The 26161-nt window shown below is 29.5% G+C and overlaps 2 protein-coding genes across 3 annotated transcripts; both read left to right on the top strand.

Annotated features, from left to right (window-relative positions):
- The first annotated feature begins 4581 nt into the window (after positions 1 to 4581).
- On the top strand, positions 4582 to 8477 carry LOC125875234 (ACT domain-containing protein ACR4-like). Of its 2 annotated transcripts, none has more exons than XM_049556340.1 (8): positions 4582 to 4757; positions 5465 to 5537; positions 5635 to 5680; positions 5760 to 5874; positions 6210 to 6277; positions 6374 to 6967; positions 7063 to 7167; positions 7921 to 8477. In XM_049556340.1, the coding sequence occupies exons 1-8, from the start codon at positions 4754 to 4756 to the stop codon at positions 8260 to 8262; spliced, it is 1347 nt and encodes a 448-aa protein (XP_049412297.1). In that variant the 5' UTR covers positions 4582 to 4753; the 3' UTR covers positions 8263 to 8477. The 2 variants fall into 2 exon arrangements, with proteins under 2 accessions (XP_049412297.1, XP_049412305.1); XM_049556348.1 differs by having other exon boundaries at positions 4594 to 4750.
- Positions 8478 to 17386: 8909 nt separating this feature from the next.
- Positions 17387 to 18286, top strand: LOC125875470 (uncharacterized). Its single transcript, XM_049556422.1, has 2 exons — positions 17387 to 17783; positions 17941 to 18286. The coding sequence occupies exons 1-2, from the start codon at positions 17658 to 17660 to the stop codon at positions 18241 to 18243; spliced, it is 429 nt and encodes a 142-aa protein (XP_049412379.1). The 5' UTR covers positions 17387 to 17657; the 3' UTR covers positions 18244 to 18286.
- The last annotated feature ends 7875 nt before the right edge of the window (positions 18287 to 26161 follow it).

Raw genomic sequence — 26161 nt, 5'->3', positions numbered from 1 at the left:
TAAATTTGACCATCAAAATAATTAATTCAAATTAGTTGTTGAATTAAAAAAGTAAAAAAAAAAAACATGTGAGAAGGATAAAATATATCCCTACATGGATTATTTTTAAATAAAAAATAATTTAAAATTATTTTTTCTAGAGAAAAAGGGTATACGTGAGTCATTTGTGTAACAATAGGGGTATATATGAGCTAGTTTTAGAAAGGAGATATATCAACTCTAAATGATAAAGTTGAAGGGTATATTAGACAATTTTCCCATCAAACATTGTTATGAATAAAGGGAAAATGTGTACGGATAAAGTGAAACTCCATCTATTTCATATTAGCTGAATTTGTGACGTAATGTACACTTATTAAAAAGAAAACATTCAAGGATATAATTCAAATCATATTTATTATTATTGTTCTTGTGAAATCATAAATATAATTTTACAAATAGTGTAATTTATCTCCTAAAAAATATCAAATCTCATATTAAGGGAAAGGACAAATATATATAAAGAAAACAAATAATAATATTGTGCAGGATTTTCATGAAGGGGTGTCAAATGTCAATGATTGTAGTAAGAAAATAGAATAAATAATTACGAGGCTAATTGAGCCTGAACACACAACCTTAAGGAACTTTTGTAACCGCTTAATCACTACATTGAACCTTCCATTTATGTTGATAAGTGTCAATACTTTTTTATATATATTTTTAAACCAAAATTTGACCTCTATATACAATGTAATTTTCCGACGAAGGGGTGTCACTTGACACCCCTCGGCCAAGGGTGGGTCCGCCCCTGGGTGAGGAGGGAGAAAACATAACACTCCCTTTATTCTAATTTGTTTGTTTATTTTTAGCATGATGGAAATTTTCAAAAATTATTTTTTTTTTCGAAATATATAGTCTTATAAATTAAAAATAGATAGAATGTATCAAAATATCTTTTAAATTTTATTTTTTAAAATGTATTTTGTGCAAAGTTAAAACAAAAAAAAAGTAGGCAATGCTTTATTTTGTTTTAAATAATGAATTAAAATAAAACAAATAAATTGAGACGAGGACTATTTAGAAAGAAAAAAAAATTGCTCGTATATTTTTTGATATTTAGAAAGAAAAGAATTGCTTGTATATTTTATGAAACTTTTTTCGGTCCCCGACTTCCTGTTGCATATAAGGCAAATACATATTTTTTCCTTTCTAATAAATATATATAACATCGTTTGGCTTAATATATAAATTTAAATAAAAATAAAGTATTTTTATAATTTATAATTTAAATAAAATTTAAATATTTATATGACTAAAATTATTCATTATACAGATAAACAAAAAAATAAGTTAAATTCCTTATTATTATAGAAAAAATCATTCTTTTTCTGAGCGAACTAAAAAGGAAAGTTTATCACAAAAATTGATCATACCGTGGAAGTAATATTTTTGATAAAATAGTAAATTTTACTAGTAGACTACTATTTTAGCTAGCCTTTGGCCCCAAGTTTCCAAGTATTTTTGTCAAATAATAAATGAGTTAAGTTTTTCGCAAGTTAACACCCTGTGTTAGGCCCCAAGTTTCCCAAAAACTATTTGACTATTTCAAAAAATATGATTTATACGCATAAGTTCTAAAAACTATAAAAATATTCATAACTTTGTATTATCTATTTATAATGAATATGTTCCGTTAAAAATAACATTATAACATAATTGATAACAATCAACAACAACAAAATAAACAATATAGGCAAGAGCAATACATTAATACATATTCAAATTTATCATTGATTCGGTTATAATTATAACAACCTCCGGGGGAGATAGTACCAAACTATTTCTTTATATAATCTTCCCACATTCTACGAACAATCTCTTCCCGACAAGCTTTTATTTCTAGATCAGAGATAGTAGAAACGTTTGTCTAATTAGATGGATTTTCCTAATTTTTCTTTTTAAATTTTGTAAATAACTATTGATTTCAAATCAACACTTAAAAGTGGGGTCACAACTCACAAGTCCTATGACCAAAAACCTACTTGAGACTCTAGATACAACCCTAAATCAAGGTTAGAGATTCAAGACTCGAATCCTGAAAAAAAATCTCAAGTAGTAAATTCAAATTAAAGTAAATCTTAAATATAAGCTAAAATTAAGTTATATTGAAGATTATTTTAAAAATAAGTTATATTGGATCGAACTAAAATCAACTCAATATGAAATTAGCTTATACCTTACTAATAAAAGTTTGAATGAATTAAGTGGACCATCAATTTTTGAGCATATTTGGCATCCCTCCTTGCAATCATGCATCCCCTTGTCCATTTCACGTACCTAAAACTATATAGTAACCTCTACATAATCTAGGCTAAATTAAACGTGTAAAATGATAATAATTTTTTTGAATTTTCTTTAGTTGATTCAATGTATACATAATTAAAGTAAGAAAACATAACAATAATGAAACTTGTTTTCCCATTGATATAGCAAGCTAGTTTCCTCAAGGTAATAATGAAGCTACCATCAAGCATTAAGGGGAAGTGGTGACGTGGCTGAAAAAATATTTTTTGTCAAAGTATATACTATTATTTTTTGTGATTTGCTATATTACATTTACCTCCTCTATTTTGATTTCTTTGACAAAACTTTTGATCTATTTATCTTTATATTAATAACATGAACTAATTTATTTGAAATAGCAAGCGAGGCCTACTCATTATCTTTCAAATAATTAAGAATATGAGGTTAATTATAGGTAGATCACCACTAACACCTTGTTTGGATGGTTGTTACCGGTTGTATTGTATTGTATTGTTAGTTTAAATATAATGTTTGTTTTGATTGTTACTTAAATTTTATTGTATCGCATCGTTTAAATATATCGTTAGGTAACGATGAAAGGACTTATTTTATGTAACGGCCGATTTGGCGTGATCGAGTCGTTACCTTAATATATTTTTCTATTTTTTTTTAGTATTTAATAATTACATTTCATCTTTTATCCTACATTTTCATAGTAGCTCTACCCCGTACACTACTTTTCATGTGGGTTTATTACTCAAATTATGGATGTGTGACATTATCTAACGGCGGAGAACGATACAATCTATCCAAACACCGTATTCATTAAAACAATACAGTACGATACAATACAATATAACATAACACAATATAATACGATATATTATGAAACAATATGTAACAATGTAATCCTCCAAACAAAGTGTATATAGGACTAGATTGGCGTAATGTGTATAATGTCAGCTTTGAAAAGAATAAAAATTTGGAAGCTACATATCTAATTAATCTACCTTCAAAATAAAAACATGAAAAATACTTTAGAGAATCTACCATTAAAAATTCAAATATAAAAATAAGAAAAGGACACATCAAAATCAACAGGGGCATGCACGGATCATAATATCTTCTTTGAACACAAAATGTTATCAAAGATTAAGGACCCGTTTCACCATGTGATATGAAATCATGATATGGTATCATAATATGGAATCTAAATTGAAGTTTTGTTTGGATATGCGATATGAAATTTTTGTGTTGTATATTTTCTCATAAACATAAGAATCTCATAAGTTGTAAAACTATTAAAATAACCCTAATTGTTTATTCAATCTTACCAAATAATTTATTTATAAAATTGCATAATAAATTATTACAAATCTATTTGTTTCCCACTTAAGTAACAGTTTCATCAAACTTTAATTCAATAAAAAAAATTGAACATAAATTTAGTGAACTAATCTTTAATATAATTCCCCCACATAATACGGACAATCTCCATAAGTTCTAAAAACTATAAAAAAAAATATCCATAAGTTTGTATTATCTATTAATAATGAATATGTTCTGTTAAAAACATAATTGATAACAATCAACAACGACTAAATAAACAATATAGGCAAAAGCAATACATTAATGCATATTCAAATCTATTATTGATTCAGTTATAATTATAACAACCTTCGGAGGAGATAGTAACAAATTATTCCTTTATATAATCTTTCTACATTCTACAAACAATCTCTTCCTGTCAAGCTTTCATTTCTAGATCAGATGACTGAAAAGACGAAATAATATTGTTACTCTGAGTCGATTGTTCGTCATATAGATATATATTAGAAGGAAGTAATAAATGATGTGTAATTTTTTTTTATAAAATATAAAAGTTTGAGATAATTTTTGAATTTTTTAAAGTTTCCAAATATTTCTTAAGTGTCCAAAAACTAGTTTTTCTAGTATTTAAGAACTTGGAATTCTTGGCAAAAAAAATTTGGTCCCCGAGTCCCTGTTGCATATAAGGTAACTACATATACTCTTTTCATCTTAATATAAGTAGAATTGTTTGACTTAATATAAAATTTAAGTAATTTTTTTAAAAAAATTATGATTCTAAATAAGTTTTAGATATTTTTATATGACTATAAATTATTTAATTAAAGATAAAGAGATTTTTAAAAGTAAATTCTTTTTAATTATAGAAAAATATCTTTCTTTCTTTTGATTAACTAAAAAGGAAATTGTATCATAAAAATTGACTATATATTTTTGGTAAATTAGTAAATTTTACTAGTAGACTACTATTTTAGTATTTTATTTATAGTGGGGGCTAGTCAAGATTCAGTTACCATGTAGTTGGCAGAGATCCTGTCATAAGACCACCACAATCCTCTTGTCTTTCTCTTTCTCTCTGTGTTTTGAGAGATTCAAGAAAATCTTGGTGACCCAATTCAAGAATCTTCAAGAAATTGTAATGGGTACTTACCATTTTTTCTCCTTCTGTTCCATGGGTTTTGGGGTGGGTGGGTAAAAGTTGTTATCTTGAGTTTGTTTTTGTTAATTTCAATACATGAGTGTTTTTGTGTTAATGGGTCAATCTTGAATTTTCTTGATTTTTTTTTCTTAGCTTTGTGTTTATGGTTTGTGTAATTTGGTAGATTTGTTTAGTTGTCTGTTTGTTTGGTGTCTCCAACTACTGATTTTGTTTGTGTTTTTTTGAGCTGTTAACATTATTGAGCTTTTGATGTCTATGGTTTCCACACACATAAATAAACACAGAGACGGAACCAGTATTAAGAGTTTGAAGTTCTAAATTTCCTTCCCTTTAATTTTTATTGAATCGTCAATCAGTTTTGTTGAGAGTTCATAAGTTAATATTCATATATATGGTGTACGAAAAAGCTACTGAGTTGTTCGAATCCACGAACCCCACTTAGCTCCGTCCCTGCATAAACATATAGCCCCACCAACACACACACCCAAATATAGGTACAGTGTACAAATACCTTTTAGCCTTCTTAATTAGCAACTTCTTTGGTATTATTTGGTTATTCTTACTCATTCTAGTCTTAAATGATTGGTCAAATTTAATTTCCCCCCCTTTCCTTAAAAATTACTTACTTTACATTCTTTGTTGGTAATGCTGATTCTCTCTGTTTGTGTTTTTATCTTTTTGTTTCTAAAGCTACAGTTAGCTATTCTCAGAACATCATGGATGATGAATATGAAAAATTCATAAGAAGAATGAATCCACCAAGGTACTATTTCTTCAATTTGTTGGTTTTTTTAAACTTTTAATGATTTATTATTAGTAAGGCTTTGCATTTACATTATGTTTCATTGTCTTTATGTTAGAGTGGTGATTGACAATGATTCTTGCAAAAATGCTACTGTTATACAGGTTTGTGTGAGTTTAGGTTCTTTGTTGTTTTATTGCTAGTGAAAAAGGGGATCTTTTATAATTTTGTTTAACTTTCTAGGTGGATAGTGCTAACAAACATGGAATACTTTTAGAGGTGGTACAAGTTTTAACTGATCTTAATCTTGTTATCACTAAGGCTTATATTTCATCTGATGGTGGATGGTTCATGGATGGTAATCATCTCTGTCTTTACTTTTCATTTCATCCTTTGTCGCTCAGATTCTTGAAAAATGTGTTGACAGATGTGTGTCAGATTCTCCAAAAGTAGTGCATTTTTGGAGTGTGAGCAACATCTGGCGTTTGTTCCTTTCACTTTGAAAAGGGAATTTACGACACTTGTGTTGCTCGAACTCTTCAAAAATGTGTCGACGGGTGTGTGTTAGATCCTCTAAAAGTAGTGCATTTTTGGAGAGTCTGAGCAACATCTAGCATTTGTTCCTTTCACTTTGAAAATGGAATTTACCTCATCTTTTAAGGGGTGATTTGTAAGTTGATACTCTTTTGGCAGTTTTCAATGTGACTAATCAAGAAGGGAACAAGATTACAGACGAAGCGATGTTGGATTATATCATGAAGGTGAGTTTTATCCTGTGTGCAAAAGTTAGGCACTTGTTCTTTTGCATTGGTGTGGAAAAGCTACTGAATTTTGTTTTTTGTGGTTGTCATTTTCAGTCTCTTGGTCCGGATTCTAGTTTTGCGTCATCAACGAGACGATCAGTTGGAGTTACTACAGGAATGGACTACACTTCAATTGAGTTAATCGGAAGTGATAGACCGGGGCTATTGTCTGAGATGAGCGCTGTCCTCACGAATCTCAAATGCAATGTGGTTAATGCTGAGGTGTGGACTCATAACACCCGAGCAGCAGCTATAATGCAAGTTAAGGATGAGGAAACGGGAGGTACAATTAATGATCCGGAAAGGTTGTCTATGATGAAGCAACTTTTGTGCAATGTACTTAGATGTAGCAATAAATTAAGGGATGCAAAAACAATAGTATCTGAAGGGGTCTCTCATACCGAGAGAAGGCTTCACCAGCTAATGTTTGCAGACCGAGACTATGAACGTGCTGCTGGTGAAGTATTGGATGAAAAAGAGAGGCCTAATGTGAGTGTCGTTAATTGGCACGACAAGGACTACTCTGTTGTGACAATCCGGTGCAAGGATAGACCAAAGCTTCTATTTGATACAATTTGTACATTGACCGATATGCAGTATGTGGTTTTCCATGGTAATGTTGATGCTGAAGGACCAGTAGCCCAACAGGTACTAGAATTTCCTATTCGTTTCGCAAGTTCTAGCATTGTATTTTTTCCCGGAAAATTTGTGAACTAAAACTATAAACTCTGTTCTCATTGAAGGAGTACTGCATAAGACATATAGATGGTTCCCCGGTGAAATCAGATGCAGAACGACAACGAGTGATTCAATGTCTTGAAGCAGCTATAGAAAGAAGGGTATCTGAGGTTAGCACTAGTGATTCACTTCCTAAAATCTTCTTAGATCCGTTATTCCATTTATTCAGCTCTAGATAGCTTTTTCGTGCGAAATTGGTAGATGTAATTGGTTCTTCAATTCACTGGTGTCAACTTATATCCTTTACCTTGTCTATGTCGATCAAATTCTGTTTCTGGATCCTTTTGGAGATGATATTTTCGCCTAATTCGTTGATTTAGAATTTCAAGACTTCGTGAGTACGATTTTGAACGATGCAAAATAGGTTCTTTTCTTTCTGTTTTGTCTTCAATACAACACATACAATGTTATCTCACAAAGTGAGGTTTGAGAAGATAGAGCGTCCGCAGACCTTACCCCTATCACAGAGGTTGTTTCTGATAGACCCTCGACTCAAGGAAAAAAGATCTAAAGCAACATAACAAAGCAAAATACTATGATGATCGAAGTACAAGAAACAACAGATATCGAAGGACAAGAAACTATAGGAGAAAAGACAAACATTGAAGTATATTTTATTTATTAGAGTAAAGGTGTCTCTCTTAGCTTGTCTAGTGCATGCTTCTGGCAATCTATTTGTCTATTAGTTGTCTGATGATGTCTTACAATTCTAATTTATTGCCTCAGTGATGTCAGATAGATTTGGAAATATCCTCTTGGAAGAAAATATTGGAGTCCTGTAATGTCATGTTCTTGTCTTGTAGGCTTTGGATTACGTTTTAATCGAACATCGTTTTTCATTTTTTTTTCTCGTGTCTTTCTAGGGATTGAAACTAGAACTATGTACCACGGACAGAGTAGGACTACTCTCCGATGTTACTAGGATCTTCCGCGAGAACAGCCTCACCGTCACCAGAGCAGAAGTGACAACTAGAGCTGGCAAAGCTGTTAATATATTCTACGTTCGCGATTCATCAGGATATCCTGTTGATGCTAAGATCATAGAATCCGTTCGTCAGACAATCGGACAGACGATTCTTAGTGTGAAAGGCAACATTGCAAAGTTAAATCCAGTTCCACAAGAATCTCCAACCAGGTTCCTTTTTGGTGGTCTATTCAAGTCTAGATCCTTTTGTAATTTCGGGTTGGTTAGGTCGTATTCTTGAAAGACACTCGATCTAGTCCTCGTCGCGTGTACATTTGATCCCCTCTGCATCATCAAACCTACATTGGTTCTTGCTAGGTTTAAAGGCATGTCATTTGTCTGTAAATATGTTTTCGTGATCGTTTTGCTATGTTCATTGGTTATGGTTCAATACCATGTTGACCCAATGGATAAGCTATAAAGTGCTTATAAGTCAGTTTGATCAGCTTATAAGCTTTAGTCAAGTACCCTTTTACTCTTTTGTTTTTAATATATTTTCGTGATCGTTTAGCTTTGTCTATTGGTTATGGTTCAACACCACGATGGTTCGCAAATACGCTAAAACGAGTTTATAAGCTAGTTTGACTAGTTTAATCAAATGCCCTTTTTACTCTTTTTTGCTTTTAATATGTCTCAACTGTACAGTCAAATGTGGCCCTTCATGTTTGACTTGATTTCGATGTTTTCTATAGTTTTAAAAAACATTAATTGGAGGGATTAAACATGAGAAAAAGGACAAATATGGTCCCTTTGTACTTCGGTAGGTTCGATATAGTCCTATTAATATGCACACAATAGTTTTGGTCATAACACTTTTTGTTTTTGTCAAATTTTTAAACTATTTATGTTCGTTAAATTTGACAGAAATAATGACAAGAATAAAAACAAGAAACTCATATTTAAGTTTACGAAGATGTAGCTTTTTATTATTATTATTTTATATCTTTTTAATGTTTAGTGTAGTTTTTTGTGTTACGTGTTTAAATCTTTCTAACCACTATTTTCATCGAATCTAATAAACATAAATTGTTAAATATCTAATTGGAGACCAAACATACTTAAAAACTAAAATTATTTTAAGCTTATCCTCAAACATGTGTGATGATTTTTGTCATTTTCTTGGGTAAACATTATATTTAAAAAATGTTATAAAAGACAATGTCATTAATCGCATTAATTTTTTTCCTTTTTAAGTGGAGTCATCCACCTTTGACAAGGCGGCTTGTCACTTTTGATTTTGGTCATCATTAATAAATGAGCTTAGCATAAAAAACGAATTAGTTTAGTAGGGTTGTCGTGGATTAATTGGATTCCTTCTACTTTTATGATTGGAGCATTCTAGCTTCTTTTTTCTCATTGAAAAGATAAAAACACAAAAAAAAAAGTCTAAAATATCATTAAACTATTGAAAATAGTATAAAATTATTCTCCGTTCATCGAATAGCCTCCAAATATCTTCGATGGCCACCTTTAGATTTCATATTGTCCTTATTTTTAATACCCCTCAATTTTAAACTCATTTAATGAATTTATTAGTGATGTGGCGGTAAATGGTCATCTATTGATCGTCTTTTAAATACATTGATGTTGACAAAATTGATCATAAAAAGATTAATTTCACTTCCTTTTTTTTTTTTTTGAATAATTTGAGAGACTAAAAAAATGGATGGATAGAGTTGGAGCCCCTCTTTGTGACATCATTGTTCTCTTTCTCCCATCTACATCCCCATGGAGTAACACTTTTGCAAAATTTTAACAAAGTCCTATCCTAGAAATAGTAGAGAAAATAAATCACAAATGGAAAAGTGATCCAATTGATTTTCCTTTTGACCAAACAATGCCGAAAGGAAAGGAAATTGTTGTTATTTGAATATCTAATGTACACAACTAAGAAAAGACATTCTAAAATGGTGAAAGAATAAGTGGAATGAGGAGAGGAATGGAGACCTCTTTCTAGAGTGGCACTCCTATCTAGCCAAAAAAGGAAATTCAATTCCCCTCTTCAACTTGTGCATGATTGATCCTAATTATGAAAATAATATTCATATATAATGTGAATATATATATAAAGAAGAATTTAAGGCATTATGTCACTCTAGACGAGAATTATAATTTTTATATTACAAAGACTTGGAATTAGTATCTATTTTATAACTTTGTTTGATAATATAGAATTTTAAATTAAGCTACTTAAAGTTTATTATCTACCTAATTCTTTTTTACAATAAGAGCCAAGGTATTATATTGGAACAAATGACTAACATTTCATTAACTTGAATCAACTTTTTTCAAATTATATAATAAGATACTAACATTTTACCTACTGTAAATTTAAAACACATATTAATGATTAGTTATTTAATAAAAACAAAATTTATAAGTACTTTAAATAATGATATTTCATAATTAATTGATTAGGCAGCTACATATAGACCACCTAAAAAAAGTATTTATTATTTGATTCATACCTTGATATTAAAAGTCTCTAACATGAGCAACACTTAAAATGACAATTCATAAAAGAAAAATATCAATACTAAGATCGGATAGAACAAAGTGATCACCAAAAGGAATTACTGAATAACTTAGGAAGCCAGATATTAATGTTATGGATGGTTCAATATTGAATAAATGAGTATATATCTTGTTGATGGAATACAATTCTCTTTCAAAAATAGTTTTGTCTCATATACTAGAGCTTGGAGAATTTCTAAACGATCAACACATTCAGATCTGATGCGTTATTATATTCTTACTGATATATTTCTCTTTCTAACCAATCAATCGATATATAATAAGAAAAGAGTTTGAATTTGCTATTGTATGAGCAATTTTATCATCCATTAAACTTTTGATACCATGATCTTGTCTTGTCATTATTAAATCATTTTATATTTACTCTTTTCATTAAAAGGAATTTGGGCAACTTCGTATGTTTGAATTACACAAATTTTGTTCTTGTCCGGAAATCTAATATATGCCGTCATGATTATGATTGTCATACGTAATGATACATTTTATTTATTTTCTTATCAGTGTTGTCTAAAATAATTCAAGAAACAATTTGCAAATAGACATATAGTACTATTCCCTTTTAATTAGCACACAAGCAACATAAAGTAATTTATCTACTTTTTATTTTACTCATATATCTTCTCATTAGACTTTAACGGATGAAATCACTTATATTGACTAATTAAATACATAAAATAAGTTGCAGATAAAATTATTTAAAACAGATTAAAGGTTGAGTCATTGACTAACTTATGATATGGAGACAACCAATAAAACTTAGTATAACATGAATTTTTGAAACTACAAGATATTAAGCATACGATATCTATATAATACATGTGTAGGATTATGTAAACGAAATTTCACAGTATAAAAAGAGTTATTTGTATGCATACCTTACGGATAGGAGAAATTGAAATCTGTAGTTGATTAGAATATCATGCTAATAACGTGTTTTAAATTAATAGAAATAAAATAATATAAAATAAGATCTCTTAGACAAGAAATGTACTAGGAGAGATGATTTATCTTCTTTCAAGTGAGTTGGAGTGTGTCTTCCAACAAATATGAAGAATATCTTTTTAGAGAATATACAAATCATAGTTAGATATAAAAATTAAGTGATGCCTTAATTAGATACATGTATGCTATAGATTCATTGAATGATATATCCACACAATTAAATATATTCAATATATATATATATATATATATATATATATATATATATATAAACATTATTTTAAATTTTTGTGATTGTTCTCTATCACATGGTATTGGAACAGCCATGAACGTGATTCAACTTCTTAAAATAAAAAATAATCATCTCCTTAAAACTACTATTCATTTGAGTCTAAGTTTTTTTTTTCATCCGATGTTTGTCATATTAGAGTCTGATTAAATTTAAAATTATGCCGGGAAGATTCACATTAAAAGGTAAAGTGATTCCTAACATAGGCAACTCCGAAATCATATGACTCGAATATGAAATCTCTGAATAAGAATTAAAGAGTACCTATCACTCTAACACAACCCTTGTTGATTGAATCTAGTTATTCTATTATTCCCTCTGCTTCAATACACGATATGTTCTAAGAGATGGACTTTTTAATTTTAATTATAAAATTTATATATTTAAAATTAAATAAAAGATACTACAAGTTATATAGTAAAATAATAACATAATTTAGAGCCCGTTTGGATTGATTTAAAAAAGTAATTTACAAGTCAAAAATAAAAAGTTATATTCAAATTGAAATGACTTTTAAGTCAAAAATAAAAAGTAGGGGGTGACCTACTTTTGGTTTTTGACTTATTTTAAGTCGTTTTAAACTTATTTTAAGTCATTTTTTACCGTGCCAAACACTTCCTAACTTATTTTAAGTCTTTTTTTTTACTTATTTTAAGTTATTTTTATATTTGTCAAACATTTTGAGAAGTTAAAAATTGACTTAAAAGTAGATTTGACCAACTTTTAAGTCATTCCAAACACCCTCTTATTTAATAAGTAGAGTCTGAGAAAGATAGAATATATGCCTACCTTATTTTCATCTTTATGCGAAAGAGAAGTTGTTTCCAATAAATTCTTGACTAAAAAAGAAGAAGTAATCAAAACATGATAGAAAGAAAAAATCTGATAAAAAAACAAAAATAAGCAATTAATAAAAAAAATAATCTAATATTTAAGAAACATAAGAAAAAATCTGATAAAAAATTTATTCATTTAAATTTCAAAATTTAAACAGTGCCACAAAAATTAAAACAAAAAAGTATTAATATCCATCCTTTCACAAGTTTTATTTTTTCTAATATCCGCATTAAAATTTCGGTTAATTTAAATCATCATCGTATAAAATTCAAGAAAGAAACTCCTTATCATGATTTTTTTTAATAAAAAAACAAATTGGCACAGAAATAATTGCAATTAAGAGAGATCATGTGCCAACTCGTGGAGTCTTCAGACTAATCTATCTTGGTAATTGTAAATATATGCTGATTACACGCCCAATATAGGTTAACTTAATCAAATTTCATTTCAAAGTAAGTGATATTTTATTTTATTTTAAAATATGTAATGTTTTAGAATTTTTTTAAAATTGATTTTATTTTTCAAAATTATCTTTATTTACATAATCAAGAATCATTAATTATTTTTTCTGTTATTAGGAAAAAGTTAGTAAAAACACTTCTTATATTTTATGAATAAATAGTTTTTAAGGGATGTGATCCAACTAAAAACACCACTTATTTTAAAACAGAAAAATATCCTATAGTCTATACGCTCTTGGTCCTCTCCCTTCTTATTTATTTTACTCCTCTCAAGGCGAATCCAACATTTAAAATCAATATATTTAAAATGTATGTATCTATTTTATATTTATATTTTCTTCCACATTAATAGTATAGTAGTGCAAGTTTCAACAACTCAATATAAGTAAAGGTGTTGTTGAACCTTTTTATACCATCGTAGTTTATTTGAATATTTTTTTTCAATTGTTATAATAAATATTGTTATAAAAAACATATATTATAATATAATATAAAAGACAATTTTAATTTTTTTTAATTATAATAAATAATTATTATTATAGAGAATTCTGATTGTAATATTATTTAAACTATAGAATATACAATATGAATATTTGCGTACTAGTATTTACTATTTACATTTACATAGTAGTATGTTGGATTACACATAATAATATTTCTAAATTAAATCTGTACTCGCCATTATAAAAATGATCTAGATTTGTCCTTATTTACTAACGATATAAACTTTCCAACACAGAGATTTTTTTTCTTTAAAAACAAAAGTTAAATTTGCCCCTAAACTATATGAAATAGTCTAGATTTAATTAGGGACATATGACATTTAATTGCACAAATATTCTAGTGTGTCAATTTGATAACGCCACGATTAGTTTTGAAACCAAATTTTAACAAAGAGCAAAAATTAAATGCCATATTGTTGAAAAGAAGTATCAATTGAACAAATGAATTTACAAAGACACCAACTTCTATTTCCCTCAAATTTAGACCCCCGCCTCTATTCACCACCTATAATTTCCTCTCAACTCCCTAGTAATTGAAGTTATGGAGTCTTACAATGCAAAATGAAGATAATGGATAATATTTTGTCCAAGAGAAAATGGATAATTTAGGGGAGGGTGCAATGGAAAAATGGGGTGGAAAGTTATAAAGACAAACATGGCATAGAACTAAATATTTTTTGTCTAAGAGAAAAATGGAAATTTTTTGAACCAAAATACTTTTTATCGAAATATCTTTCTATATATAGATTTATACTATATATTTTTAGATAATTATTAATATGAAGATTTTTAGGCATATCTCAATAAGATATTTCCTTCATTCTTCATATGTGTTGCCCACAAAATCTAGTTGTTTTAGGGTTCTAGCTAGTTGATAAGTTACTTCTGAATTCCATGATCTCTACGACGTAATTAAATATGAGAGTCTCTTCTCATCGAGCTTCTTAAAAATCTTTCTAAGAGAGTTTTCCTACTTTCGTAGTCGTTAAAGGCATCTATAAGTGTTGTCCAATATTACAATTAAAACCTACATTATTAATACACGCATAATTCTAACCAGCTAAACGACCCTACCAAATGAACTAAAACAGCATTTGTTTATAAATTAGGACCAAATATGCAATTTTATCAATATTTTGACCATACTAAAGGCATCATAGGACCATACAAGTTGGACATGTTCCCATTAAGATATCACACAAATTCTGCCTAGGAGTATGGGGGTATACTGAAAACAAGAGAACTCCAAATAATTTTTTTCGTACTAACATATCCTTATTGGCCCCCCCTTGATAAATTCTTGGGGACAGTCCCCCACCGGATCATTCACAGCGAAGATAATACTAATAATACTCAAAAAGGGATTACGAATCTCGTAACAAATGAAAATCATGAAGGGATGTGTTGTTGATGAACATGAGTTTCCTGGTTTCCAAACTTGTATTATACCAAAAGATGAATTTGCAATAGTAAAAAGGCCACTAAGCAGGTTGCAAAGGCGCGCGCCTCGCCCTCTTCAGCTCAAGCCCAGCAGCAGCAGCAACAACTCTCTTGATTATAAAGGTGCATTGTTAAATAAGCTAATGGATTCATCTGAATCTGAATCTTCTGCTTCGTATTCGTCTTGTTGTCATAGTAAAGATCCAATTCCTTTGCTTTCTCCCCTTGTGTTGCCTTCTTTGCTTGAATCTACAACAAAATCTCATTGATTTTAGCTTTGAATAGTTATGTACATTGGATAGATTTTTCTCATTGTTGATATATGAACAACACTTACAAAACTCCTTATGTTGCATTATTATTGACTCTTCCATATATCTCACTGTCTTAAAAAGATTGGTAGGATTGGCACACAACAATGGTTAGGGAAAGTCCCTCTTACATATTACAGGAATTAGCGACACACAAATTTTGTAATAACTAAATAGTGAAATCTGTTGCTAATTCTATTTGGTGATGAATTAGCAATCAATTTTATAAAAAAAAAATTATATTTAGCTACGAGCAATTTAGCGATGAAGTAAAAATCTTCTTCATTAAAAAGGTGCATGGTTAAAGTCAATGGATTCATCAACATCTTCTTCTTTTTTATCCAGAAGTAATCCTCATCTAATTGCTAGTTGAAATGTTTATTTTCTAAATGTTGTAGATTTCATATTAAAGAAATTTTCTACTCTTAATAAATGTTTTATCACTAGTAAACTTTAGAGATAGATATATTTCTATAATTAGTTCCCTTCTCTTCTATATTTCTACCTCCGTTTGTCTTTTTTTCCCTTCATTTTCTTGGTGAAAGTCCTAGTTTAAACAGATGAATCTAAAATTGAGAATACTTGCTCAAGAGATTTTAAGAGAAAACCTCTATGAAATAAACAAACAAGTTCCCCTTGAAAGATGATAAATAAATCAGATAGTCCATCCGTTCTGATTTGTTTGTCCCATTTTTTTTTAATCCGTTTAAAAATGAATTTCTCTTTCCTTTCTTTGACAACTCTCTAACTTTCTATTTGATATGTTTAAGACCACAAGTTTAAAGGTCATTTTGAATTTTGATACATTTGACATATATTTAATTTAAGACAACAAGATTCAACATTATTTTTTACTTTCTTAAACTTCGTGTCAATTTAAAATTAGACAAACAAATTGAAACGAAAGGATAATAAAAAAGAAATATACAAAAGAGACACACACATTTAACATGATTCTATTAACTGACATAAAATCAGGTACAAAAATATCCAGAGAAATAACATCACAAAACTCACTTAGAAAAAAAAAGATTTCACACAAGTGACTAGATAACACTTGTGTCTCACAAGCTAGTATATATGAAAATGAGACGCACATAGATATATACATCAAAATTATATTGATTTCTCTTTGAATGAAATGATACGCAACCATCTAAACTTAAGAGCATCAACCATAGGAAGCTAGCGTTGCTTTAGGTACAACAATTGGACCAATTAAATCATTCACAACGAGCCCGGCCTACATGGACTAAACATAAAATGAGAGATCGAGAGACGTAAATTCTTATTGAATTCTGAAGAATGCATCTATAATCGGTGAAATATCCTTAAGGATAGTATCATAACTATGCCTCAAGCTATAACAATTTTCGTGATTTCAAAACCATCCAACATAATCTACACATTTGGTTATAAAATTCTCAAACTACCATACAAAGCTAATCCTCTATTGCATAACGTGATTACTTCTAATCAAAATCGACCTCATGAGGTTAGTTTTTGACTTTTTGTAATGAATCAGCCACAGCCCAATAGGGAAACCAACAAGAATATCACACAAATAGATATTGGGCCAAGTAAAAGTTATAGGGCCAGGCCTTCACAAAAAAACCACATATATCACTTATGTTTTATTACTAAGGCCAGAAAGCTTAGTTTAATGTGAGCACCGCGTTAAAATTAGTTTTTATCCGCTAATTATTGTATTGTATTTATCGAACTATATTCATTTGGACAAAATCCAAAATTGTCTACTTACTATTCATAAACCATAGCCCTACTAAATGACCCATTTTAGACAATTAGCAACACCTTGGATTTTAGTACGACTATTTTTAATAACAACAAAACTCGTCCTTACATTATAAGGTCATAATTAATGATACTTTGACTCAAAAAATTTTATTAAAGGAGCAACTACACATAAATCAAAAACCATTATATTGAAGGACAAAAAATTAATAATCACCCCCAAAATAGAAGTAATTCATGCAAAAACTAAAAGCCACCATCAAAAGAGCCTAAATAACCCTTATTTAATTTCAACCACCAATTTCAGATTTTGAACAATTCAGAGTTGTAAATTTCTTTTGACTTTCGTGATATTTTCGTCGACCTTATAATACTCCCTTTGTTTCATCTTATTTCATAACATTTAGTTCTTTACTAGTTTCGTGGTTTAAACTGAAAATTCAATTTCACGGTACGAGAAAGGGGATGTGGAGACCTTCGTGTTCGAGTCCTTTGTGAAAAAATTGAAGTCCGTGATAGCCAATTCTCTTGCGGTAGACGGCATTACCATATCAGATTCAAACATGGTGTTGCGACTTCTGGCTCTCTGTGAAAAGAGTGGATATTTGTCCTTCAAGCAAACAATATCATCAAAGTGTCCTCTCCCCACTTTTGACGAGGTTTGTTACATGTTGTACAGGTACAAAAAGGTATGAGTGTCACATAGAGGCGAATTGAAGATTTAAACTTTTAAATTATCAAGCTATAGTTTCAACTTTATTGTTTATTGTAATTTTAATGAATCTTATACATTAATTCATCTGAATTTGAATTTGAATGAGCTAATTTTGTTATCCCTAATTACAGGATCCGTGCGTGAGGCCAATTAGAACTGATCCTAGAGGTATTGTTGATGCAGCACCATCGTCTGATTATCGTATTGGTGCTGCGATAGAAGGAATTAATAGGTTTAGTGATGTGATAGACGCAACAGGTAAAATGGGTGATTTGATAGATGGAGGAGGTAAATTAAGTGTTTCCGTTGCCGCGGCAGTGGGCTCTGTGGCTTCTACGGTAGGTGCAGTTGGTCATTTGGGGATTGCAATTAAGGCAGTGGGACTTGTGACTTTGGCTGGATGTAAAATTTGGCAGGGGCTCTCACGCAAGTAATGTAGTAATTACATTACTGAAAAGCTTAAATGCAAGGGAACTCTAGTACAAATGTTTGTTGTATTGTATTGTATTGTGTTGTATCTTATTGTGTTGTGTTGTTTTAATGAATATAATGTTTGGATAGATTGTATTGTTCTCCGTTGCTATATAATGTCACACATTCATTATTTAAATGATAGACCTAACAAGAAAAATAGGGTACGGGATAGAGCTACTGTGAAAATGTAGAATAAAAGGTGAAATATGATTATTAAATAATAAATTAAAGACAAAATGAGAAGAAAATATTAAGGTAACAATGCGATCACACCAAGTCAATTGTTACATAAAATGGGTCTTTTCATAGTTACCTAATGATGGATTTAAACACTACAATACAATAGAATTTAAGTAACAATCAAAACAAATATCGTATAACAATACGGCGGGTAATAACCATCCAAACAAGGTGTTAGAAAACTTTGTTTGAGATATAAATTCAGTAGGCGTAACTTGTCCCTTGAGGCATAAGTTCAGTAGGCATAACTTATGTCCCAAGTTCAGTAAACATAAATTCAATAGGTATAACTTGTGCTTTGAGAGATAAACTCAATAGGCATAATTTGGGCCTAAACTTATGTCGTGTGGCGTAATTTGTGTCACTAAACCTATATCTTAGGATATAACTTGTGTTTTAAAACGTAACATATGCTACTAAACTTATATTCTGTAACATAACTTGTATCATTGAACTTACGCCTTGAGCATAAGTTGAGTGTTTTAATTATTTTGACCTAAGACAAAGAGGCTAGTTTTAATACAAGAAGAATTCATTTCAGTAATTGAAAAACACCTCAAGGAAAATATATAGGACAAATTACTTAACTACACTCCTTTACTTACCTTAATATCCATTTACCCTTACTTATTTCAAAAATTTCAAAAATCTCTTATTTACCTATGTATCCCGCATGTATCCCGTGCACAACGCTATGTATCCCGCTATGTGAAATGTATCAAACGCTATGTATTCCGTGCACAACGCTATGTATCCCGTGCACAACACTATGTATCCCGCTATGTGGAATGTATCAAACCTAATGTATCCCGTGCACAACGCTATGTATCCCGCTATGTGGAATGTATCAAACCTAATGTATCCCGTGCACAACACTATGTATCCTGTAAACATCATTTTTAAGGGATTTTTGGTAAATAGAAAACTAGAAGGGATAAGATGTTATTTAGTACTTATAATATGTGGTTCCTATAATTTATACAAATATATATACAATCCAACAAACAAATTAAACCCATCATGTGTTTAGTATCATGATCTTCTCCTTCGTCCAATGGCTTCCGCAACTATTCTTGCATGATAGAGGAACCCACAACTTTAGTGTGGAAAGCATTTCCACAACCTCGTTCCTTACCACTATGCTGTCAATCAATTTTTTAGGGATTCACGAGTTAATATACATATATATATTTATTAAATTTTCTAGTACAAATATAAAATCTACTAAAAAGTTATTGGATTCATTCGAATCTACGAATCCAACTTAGCTCCACCCCTACTTATATCACAAAAACTTATGCGTTGCGAATTTTTATCTTGGAACATAAGTTCAATAGTATCTAAATTCGCAAGACAAACATTTTAGAAAACATAGTCTTGAGGTATAAGTTCAAATAGACACAACTTATATGCCCCAAGCTCCGTAAGCATAAATTCTAGGTATATAGTGTCTTAAGGTATAAGTTCAGTAGGCATGTCTTGTCCCATAATCTCATTTATGAGTTTTTACAAAGAAAAAATAAATTGCAAACTTCTAATTTCAATGGTACAAACATTTAAGCTGAGTTCGGAGTCAAAAGGGTAAAAAAAAATTGTCAAAAATTTCAAAAGGGCATATCAAATTTTTTTAAAACCAAAAGGGCAAAATCACTCCTAATGAAGCGATTTCCCTCTACCACAATGACGAAAAATCGCTGCCCTAGCAGCAATTTTGTCTAAAAAATTTTTTTCTTTTTTTTAATTAAAAATCGCTGCCCTATCAGCGATTTTGTAAATAATTCTTTTTTATTAAAGTCAGAATTATTATTTTTCCTTACACATCGCTGCAGGGGCAGCGTTTTTCATGCCTAGTGCTATTATATTCATGCCTATTGTTAATTATTAATAATATAAAAATGATAAACAAAACGGACAGTGTACTCAATAAAATTGTTGAAGCATGAGCAAAATTGAATTATATATCATAAATAATAATAAAAGAATATTAAATATTAAAAAAAAAACTTTTTTTAAAAAAATTCTTAACCATTTTGAAGAAAAAAAGATTATTATTTTTTTGAGAAAATAGCTGCTTTTTTTATTTTTTTAACGTATGACAACTTTTGTCAGAAGAAAATCGCTCCTGACAGAGCGATTTTGCCATTTTGGTTAAATTGTTTTTTGATGTGCCGTTTAGTTTTTTGAAAAAAAAAAGTTGTCCTTTTGGCTCCGAACTCCATTTAAACTGCAGAAGAATCGATATATAATTCACATTAATATGAGACTCATATTGCATAGTGTCGTTTTCATTTTAAGCAAGATTAAAAAGAAAAAGCTAAAAGTCATATAAGTTAGGAGAGAAAATAACCAAAATGTTCCTAAATGTATGAGTAACACTTTATTTTGGTCCTTAATATACTTCATTTGATTGAAATACTTTTTAATATATAACAAATGTGTTCATTTTGATCTTTAATATATTTCACTTGATTGAAATGGTCCTTAATGTATGACAAAAAATATTCATTTTGGTCCTTTACCCTAAATCTAACATATTCATTTTTTTAAAAAAATGTTAAATTTTACTATAGACCCTAATTGACTAACAAAATTTATCATTATTGTATTTTTTGTTTGCTTCAATGAAAGAACTCTATAAAATCTAACACCATTTTCTCTAGTTTCTCCAATAAAATTTACTATTTTTTCTTTTCTAAAATATTATTCTACTGACGCAATACCCATTTTTGTTTTAAACAAGAGAAAATAATATTTTTTGTTAGACAAAGTAAAGAAAATAGTGCTAGATTTTATGGGATTTTTCTTTGGAGCTAACAAAGAAGATATCAAGGGAGAATTTTGTTAGCCACGAGGGGTCGATAATTACATTTAACATTTTTTTTAATAAATCTGTTAAGTTTAGGATAAAAGACCAAAATGAAGACATTTTGTTATACATTAAGAATCATTTCAATCAAGTAAAATATATTAAGGACCAAAATTTACTATATGTTAAGGATCATTTTAATCAATTAAAATACATTAAGGATCAAAATAACTCATTACACATACATTAAGGATCATTTTTGTCATTTTCTCTAAGTTGGGACATTCAAATTTTGGCTTTGAGTTGATAGTTAAAAAAATCTCTTAAAGTTACATAATTTATTAAATGCATATCTAAACTACAAAAAAAACTTAATTACCTCTTCGAACATTGATTTTTGAAACTACTTACCCCCTAAATTATAACAAATCTTAATTATCTCCTTAAATATGGATTTTTGAAACTATTTACCCCTAATATGCCACATGACACAAAAAATTTACTTCATTCCAATTTATGTAACTCACGTTCCTTTTTAGTCAATCCGTCTTCAACTCAATCATAAAATAATTTTGGATCGGATTTGAATAATGAAGAATTGTGTGTTTCTTTTTTTAATTGGGTCCGGTCTGAATGTGTAAAAAATGGATGAGATAATCTTTTTAAGCCAAATGACATTTTGGAAATTTAAAAACCAGCTTTAAGATATTTTTCTTAATTCAGACTATTTAGATAGAGAGTAAATATACATCATTTGTTAGACGATAAGGATATATATATATATATATATATGCATCATTTGTTAGACATTAAGAATATATATGCACTATTTTTTTAATGGAAATATATCTGCCCTAAATCATAAAATTGATGAGTATATTTACCTCTTTTATCTTATTTTATAGAGAAAATACATAATTACCCCATTAAAGTAAGACCTATTTTTTAAAAAGACACTTAAACTTTGTAAGGGTTCTATTACCCTATTATTCTTATTTAGAATGAATTAATTGTCTCACTACGTTCCTACGTGGCATGTAGAGTGTAGTTCACTCTCTGATATAGAGTGAGTTGAACCAAAAAGTAAATAATATTTATTTAAGCATTTATTTAATTAGAAATATTATTTTTTTCTTTTCTTTTATTTTTTTATTGTACTTTCTCAATTCTTTATTTTTGTTATCTTCTTTCCCAAATTTCAAAAGAATCAACTACCTCCTCTCTATCTTCTTCAACTTAGAAGACCCATTTAATTCACTCATTTTTTTCCTTGTCTTCTTGCTTCTCTTTGTTCCTTTTTCTTCTTTTGTCCCTTATATTTTTCAAAATAATAATAATTGTAAACCTCCTTGATAATATTGTTCTTTTTTAAACATAAATAAATAAATTGTTATGTAGTTCTTTAGCAAGTGAATAAAAAAATTTCTTAGATTTGAGAGTATTATATATAGAATTTCATTACCTTCATCGCAATAGAGTTCCGTTGCATAATTATCGTAATTTTGAAAAGGAGATGGTAGATTGGAGGTGATTATTAATTTTCAATTTATAATTTGTTAGTAATTTTATTTTTGATTTAACAAAAATTTGCTGATATTATGGTATTATAATAGTGACATGATAAAGACTACTCCGGAGAATTGACGAAGATGGTGGCTACGTCGAGGATTTCTGGGCAGCTAAAAGGACCGAAGAAGAGCAGAGGAGGGTAATGTAGAAAGAAGAAGAAAGAGAAAAAGAAAAAGAAAATGAAGTTAATAAAATAAGAAAAAAAAACAAAAATGAAAATAAAGATAAAAAATTAAAATTTAACACGTGGCAAATAATAAGTGGTGCGTGATTGCACTTCTTTTCTTGCAATTGAGGGTGGCTGAAAAATGGCATATTTACAACACTTTAAAATTGTTTAAGGGGGTACTAGCACCCCCGGAAAGTTAAAGTGTCTTTCTAAAAAACAGGTCTTACTTTAATGGGGTAATTATGTATTTTCTCTATTTTATATTTCATACTTGTCAATTATTAAATTTAACTTGAAACCAAATTTAAACATTAAAGAAATACTTTCATAAACTTTATGGGGTTGTTTGGTGTGATGGATAAGGGGAGTTAATCCCAGGATAAATTTTAAGTATCCTTTATTTCGTTGTTTGGTTGCAAAGCTTGAGATAACTTATCCCAGGATTATGAATTAGTATCAAGATAAGTTATCCCTCACATTGGGTGGTATAGTAATCCTGGGACAAAATAGGTAAATGACAAATACATCCCTTTAAATCCTTTTTATACATCATTTTTTCACATTTATGTATATTTACATTATTTTTAATATCATGTATAATAATATTTACTACTACTTATTTTTATGATAATTATACATATTTTCTATTAAAAAATTACACTATATAAATATATTTTTTATTTATGAATTTATTTGACTAATTCTTATATTTATTTTATTTTGATTTCTCATAAATTTTCTTCTCTTTAACAAACTTAAGAGGAAAGTTCTATTTTTAAGCTAAATAAGAAAAAAGTTATATTTTTAAGGCTTAAGTTATCTGCGGCCCTTAAAGTTGTCTATATAATTCATTTAGACACCTCAACTAGAGCTAGTACCTATTGAACACTTAAAATATTCAAAATGCGTATCTATTAAGCATAAAATAGTGATGTGGCAAAAAATGTGTTCTTCACTTTTCACGCGCCCAAAAAAATATTTCCCTTTCTATTTTTCCTGAAAAAGTACATTTTATAATTTATTGACCTTGACATTAATTAATAAAGAAACCAAAAACAATTAACTAACAATAAAAATGTCTTCTTCCTAAGAACAACCTCAACGATTTTCATCCACCATCTTTGTACTTATCGGTTACCTCACATGCCACCCCACCCCACCAACTTTCTCTCTCTTTCTATCACCCTCTCCAACTATTCTTCTGTTTTTTCCTCTTTTTCAGGTTTTAAATATTTTGGCGAAACTCCATTTATTTCGATGAAAGAAAATTGAATCAATTCTTTTTTCGACAAAAGTTTGTTATTATTTTTTGTAACTGTGATAAATGTTTATTAATCGAAAGAAGATGAAGGCAATGGGTAGGAGGTGTTGTCGATATCGATGAAAGGGAATGAAAGAGTGGGGCGATGTTTTATTTGTGTGTCGACTCCGACGGAAAGAGGTGAAGAAGAAGACGAGAGGGTGGGGAGCGTCAATTAAAAGAGTTATTTTTATTTTCTTAAAATTCTTTTTGTATTATTTAAATAAAACTTTTAAAAAATTGAATTCAACTGCCACATGTCGTTGTTTCATTGGTACACCTGTTATGTATTTGCGTTTGAGCTACACGCAATTTTAATTTTCAACTGATTGACATTTTGTGTCTAATAGATATAATTTTTTTAAGGTTAAAGTGTTCAATAGGTACTACCCCTAGTTGAAGTGTCTAAATAAATTATGCGGACAACTTTAAAGGGCTACATATGACTTAAGCCTATTCTCTAAATAGGACAAATTACAGAAATACACACCTTTTGTTTCACTTATTTCCATTATTCTCTGTAACTTTTAAAAATCTCCAAAATCTCTTATTTCTTTAATGTATCTGAGCTGCATATTACTGTATCCGAGCTACATGTTATGTATCCGAGCTAGTTTTAAATGTATCCAAGCCAGTATTTAATGTATCCAAACTAGTTTTTGATGTATCCAAGCTACATATTAATGTATTCGAGACAGTATTTAATGTATCCGAGCTTCAATTATTGTATCCGGTTTTTTTAAATTTTAAGGGATTAATGTAATTAGAAACTTATTAGAGATAGATTGTAATTTTATATTAAAACTATGGAATTTACGTAATTTACCCTTTTAAATATACATGGTACTTATCATGGGTATACATAAACAAAAATATTTAAGTTAAATAAAATAAAAGTTTTATTTTAAAAAATGAATAACAAAAGCTCGCAAAGAAAAAGTTAAAAAGTTTAAATAAAGTGAAGGGTAATTTTGTAAATAAACAACTTATTCTTAAAATTTATCAATATATATTATTTTGAATACAACAAATCAAATAAAAATAATTCGTGAACAACTTATTCCAACATAATTTGTCTCAATCATAGTTTATATCCAAACCAAACGACCCCATATATTTAAAAAATACTCCCCTTATTACACCATCCACAATACCAATTAGAACAATAGGTAGAGAAAGTTCACTCAAAAGTACTGAGAACGAAAAAAGTATGGATACTTCATCAGAGAAAACTGCCACTTCTTCTTCAAATTCAAAAGATGAAACGATAATTATAGCTCAACAACTGAAAATGCAATTTCACGGCACCAGAAAAGGGGATCTCGAAACCATAGATTCATATGTCAAAAAGTTGAAATCCACAGCTAATTCTTTAACAGCAATCGGCAATCCAATTTCAGATCCAGATTTGGTTTTGCAACTTCTTGCTGGTTTGCCTCCTCAATACTTGCTCCTCAAAAACACGATCTCCTCACAGTTACCTCTCCCAAATTTCTCAGAGGCTTGTTCCATGCTTTACGAATACGAGAAAACAACATCAACTCCGCCTCCTGATGCAGCTGGTGAAAATAATAATAATAGTAATACTGGTAAGAGTACTATGGAGATGATCCATGATATAGCAAGTACAGTAACAACTGTAGCTTCAATAGGTCGCGAATTTTGGAATGCGGTTGCACCCTGGTCTGGTAGTCGTTCTTCAGGAACACCAACAAAGGCGACTCCAGGTCCGGGAAATAAGAAAAATGGATCTACCGGAGGAAGAGGAAGAGGAAGAGGAAGGGGAAACAATAA

Source organism: Solanum stenotomum, chromosome 1 (assembly GCF_019186545.1).
Source record: "Solanum stenotomum isolate F172 chromosome 1, ASM1918654v1, whole genome shotgun sequence".
Taxonomy (NCBI): Eukaryota; Viridiplantae; Streptophyta; class Magnoliopsida; order Solanales; family Solanaceae; genus Solanum; species Solanum stenotomum.
The sequence above is the reverse complement of the archived record's forward strand: the minus strand, read 5'-3'. Positions and strand labels throughout refer to the sequence as shown.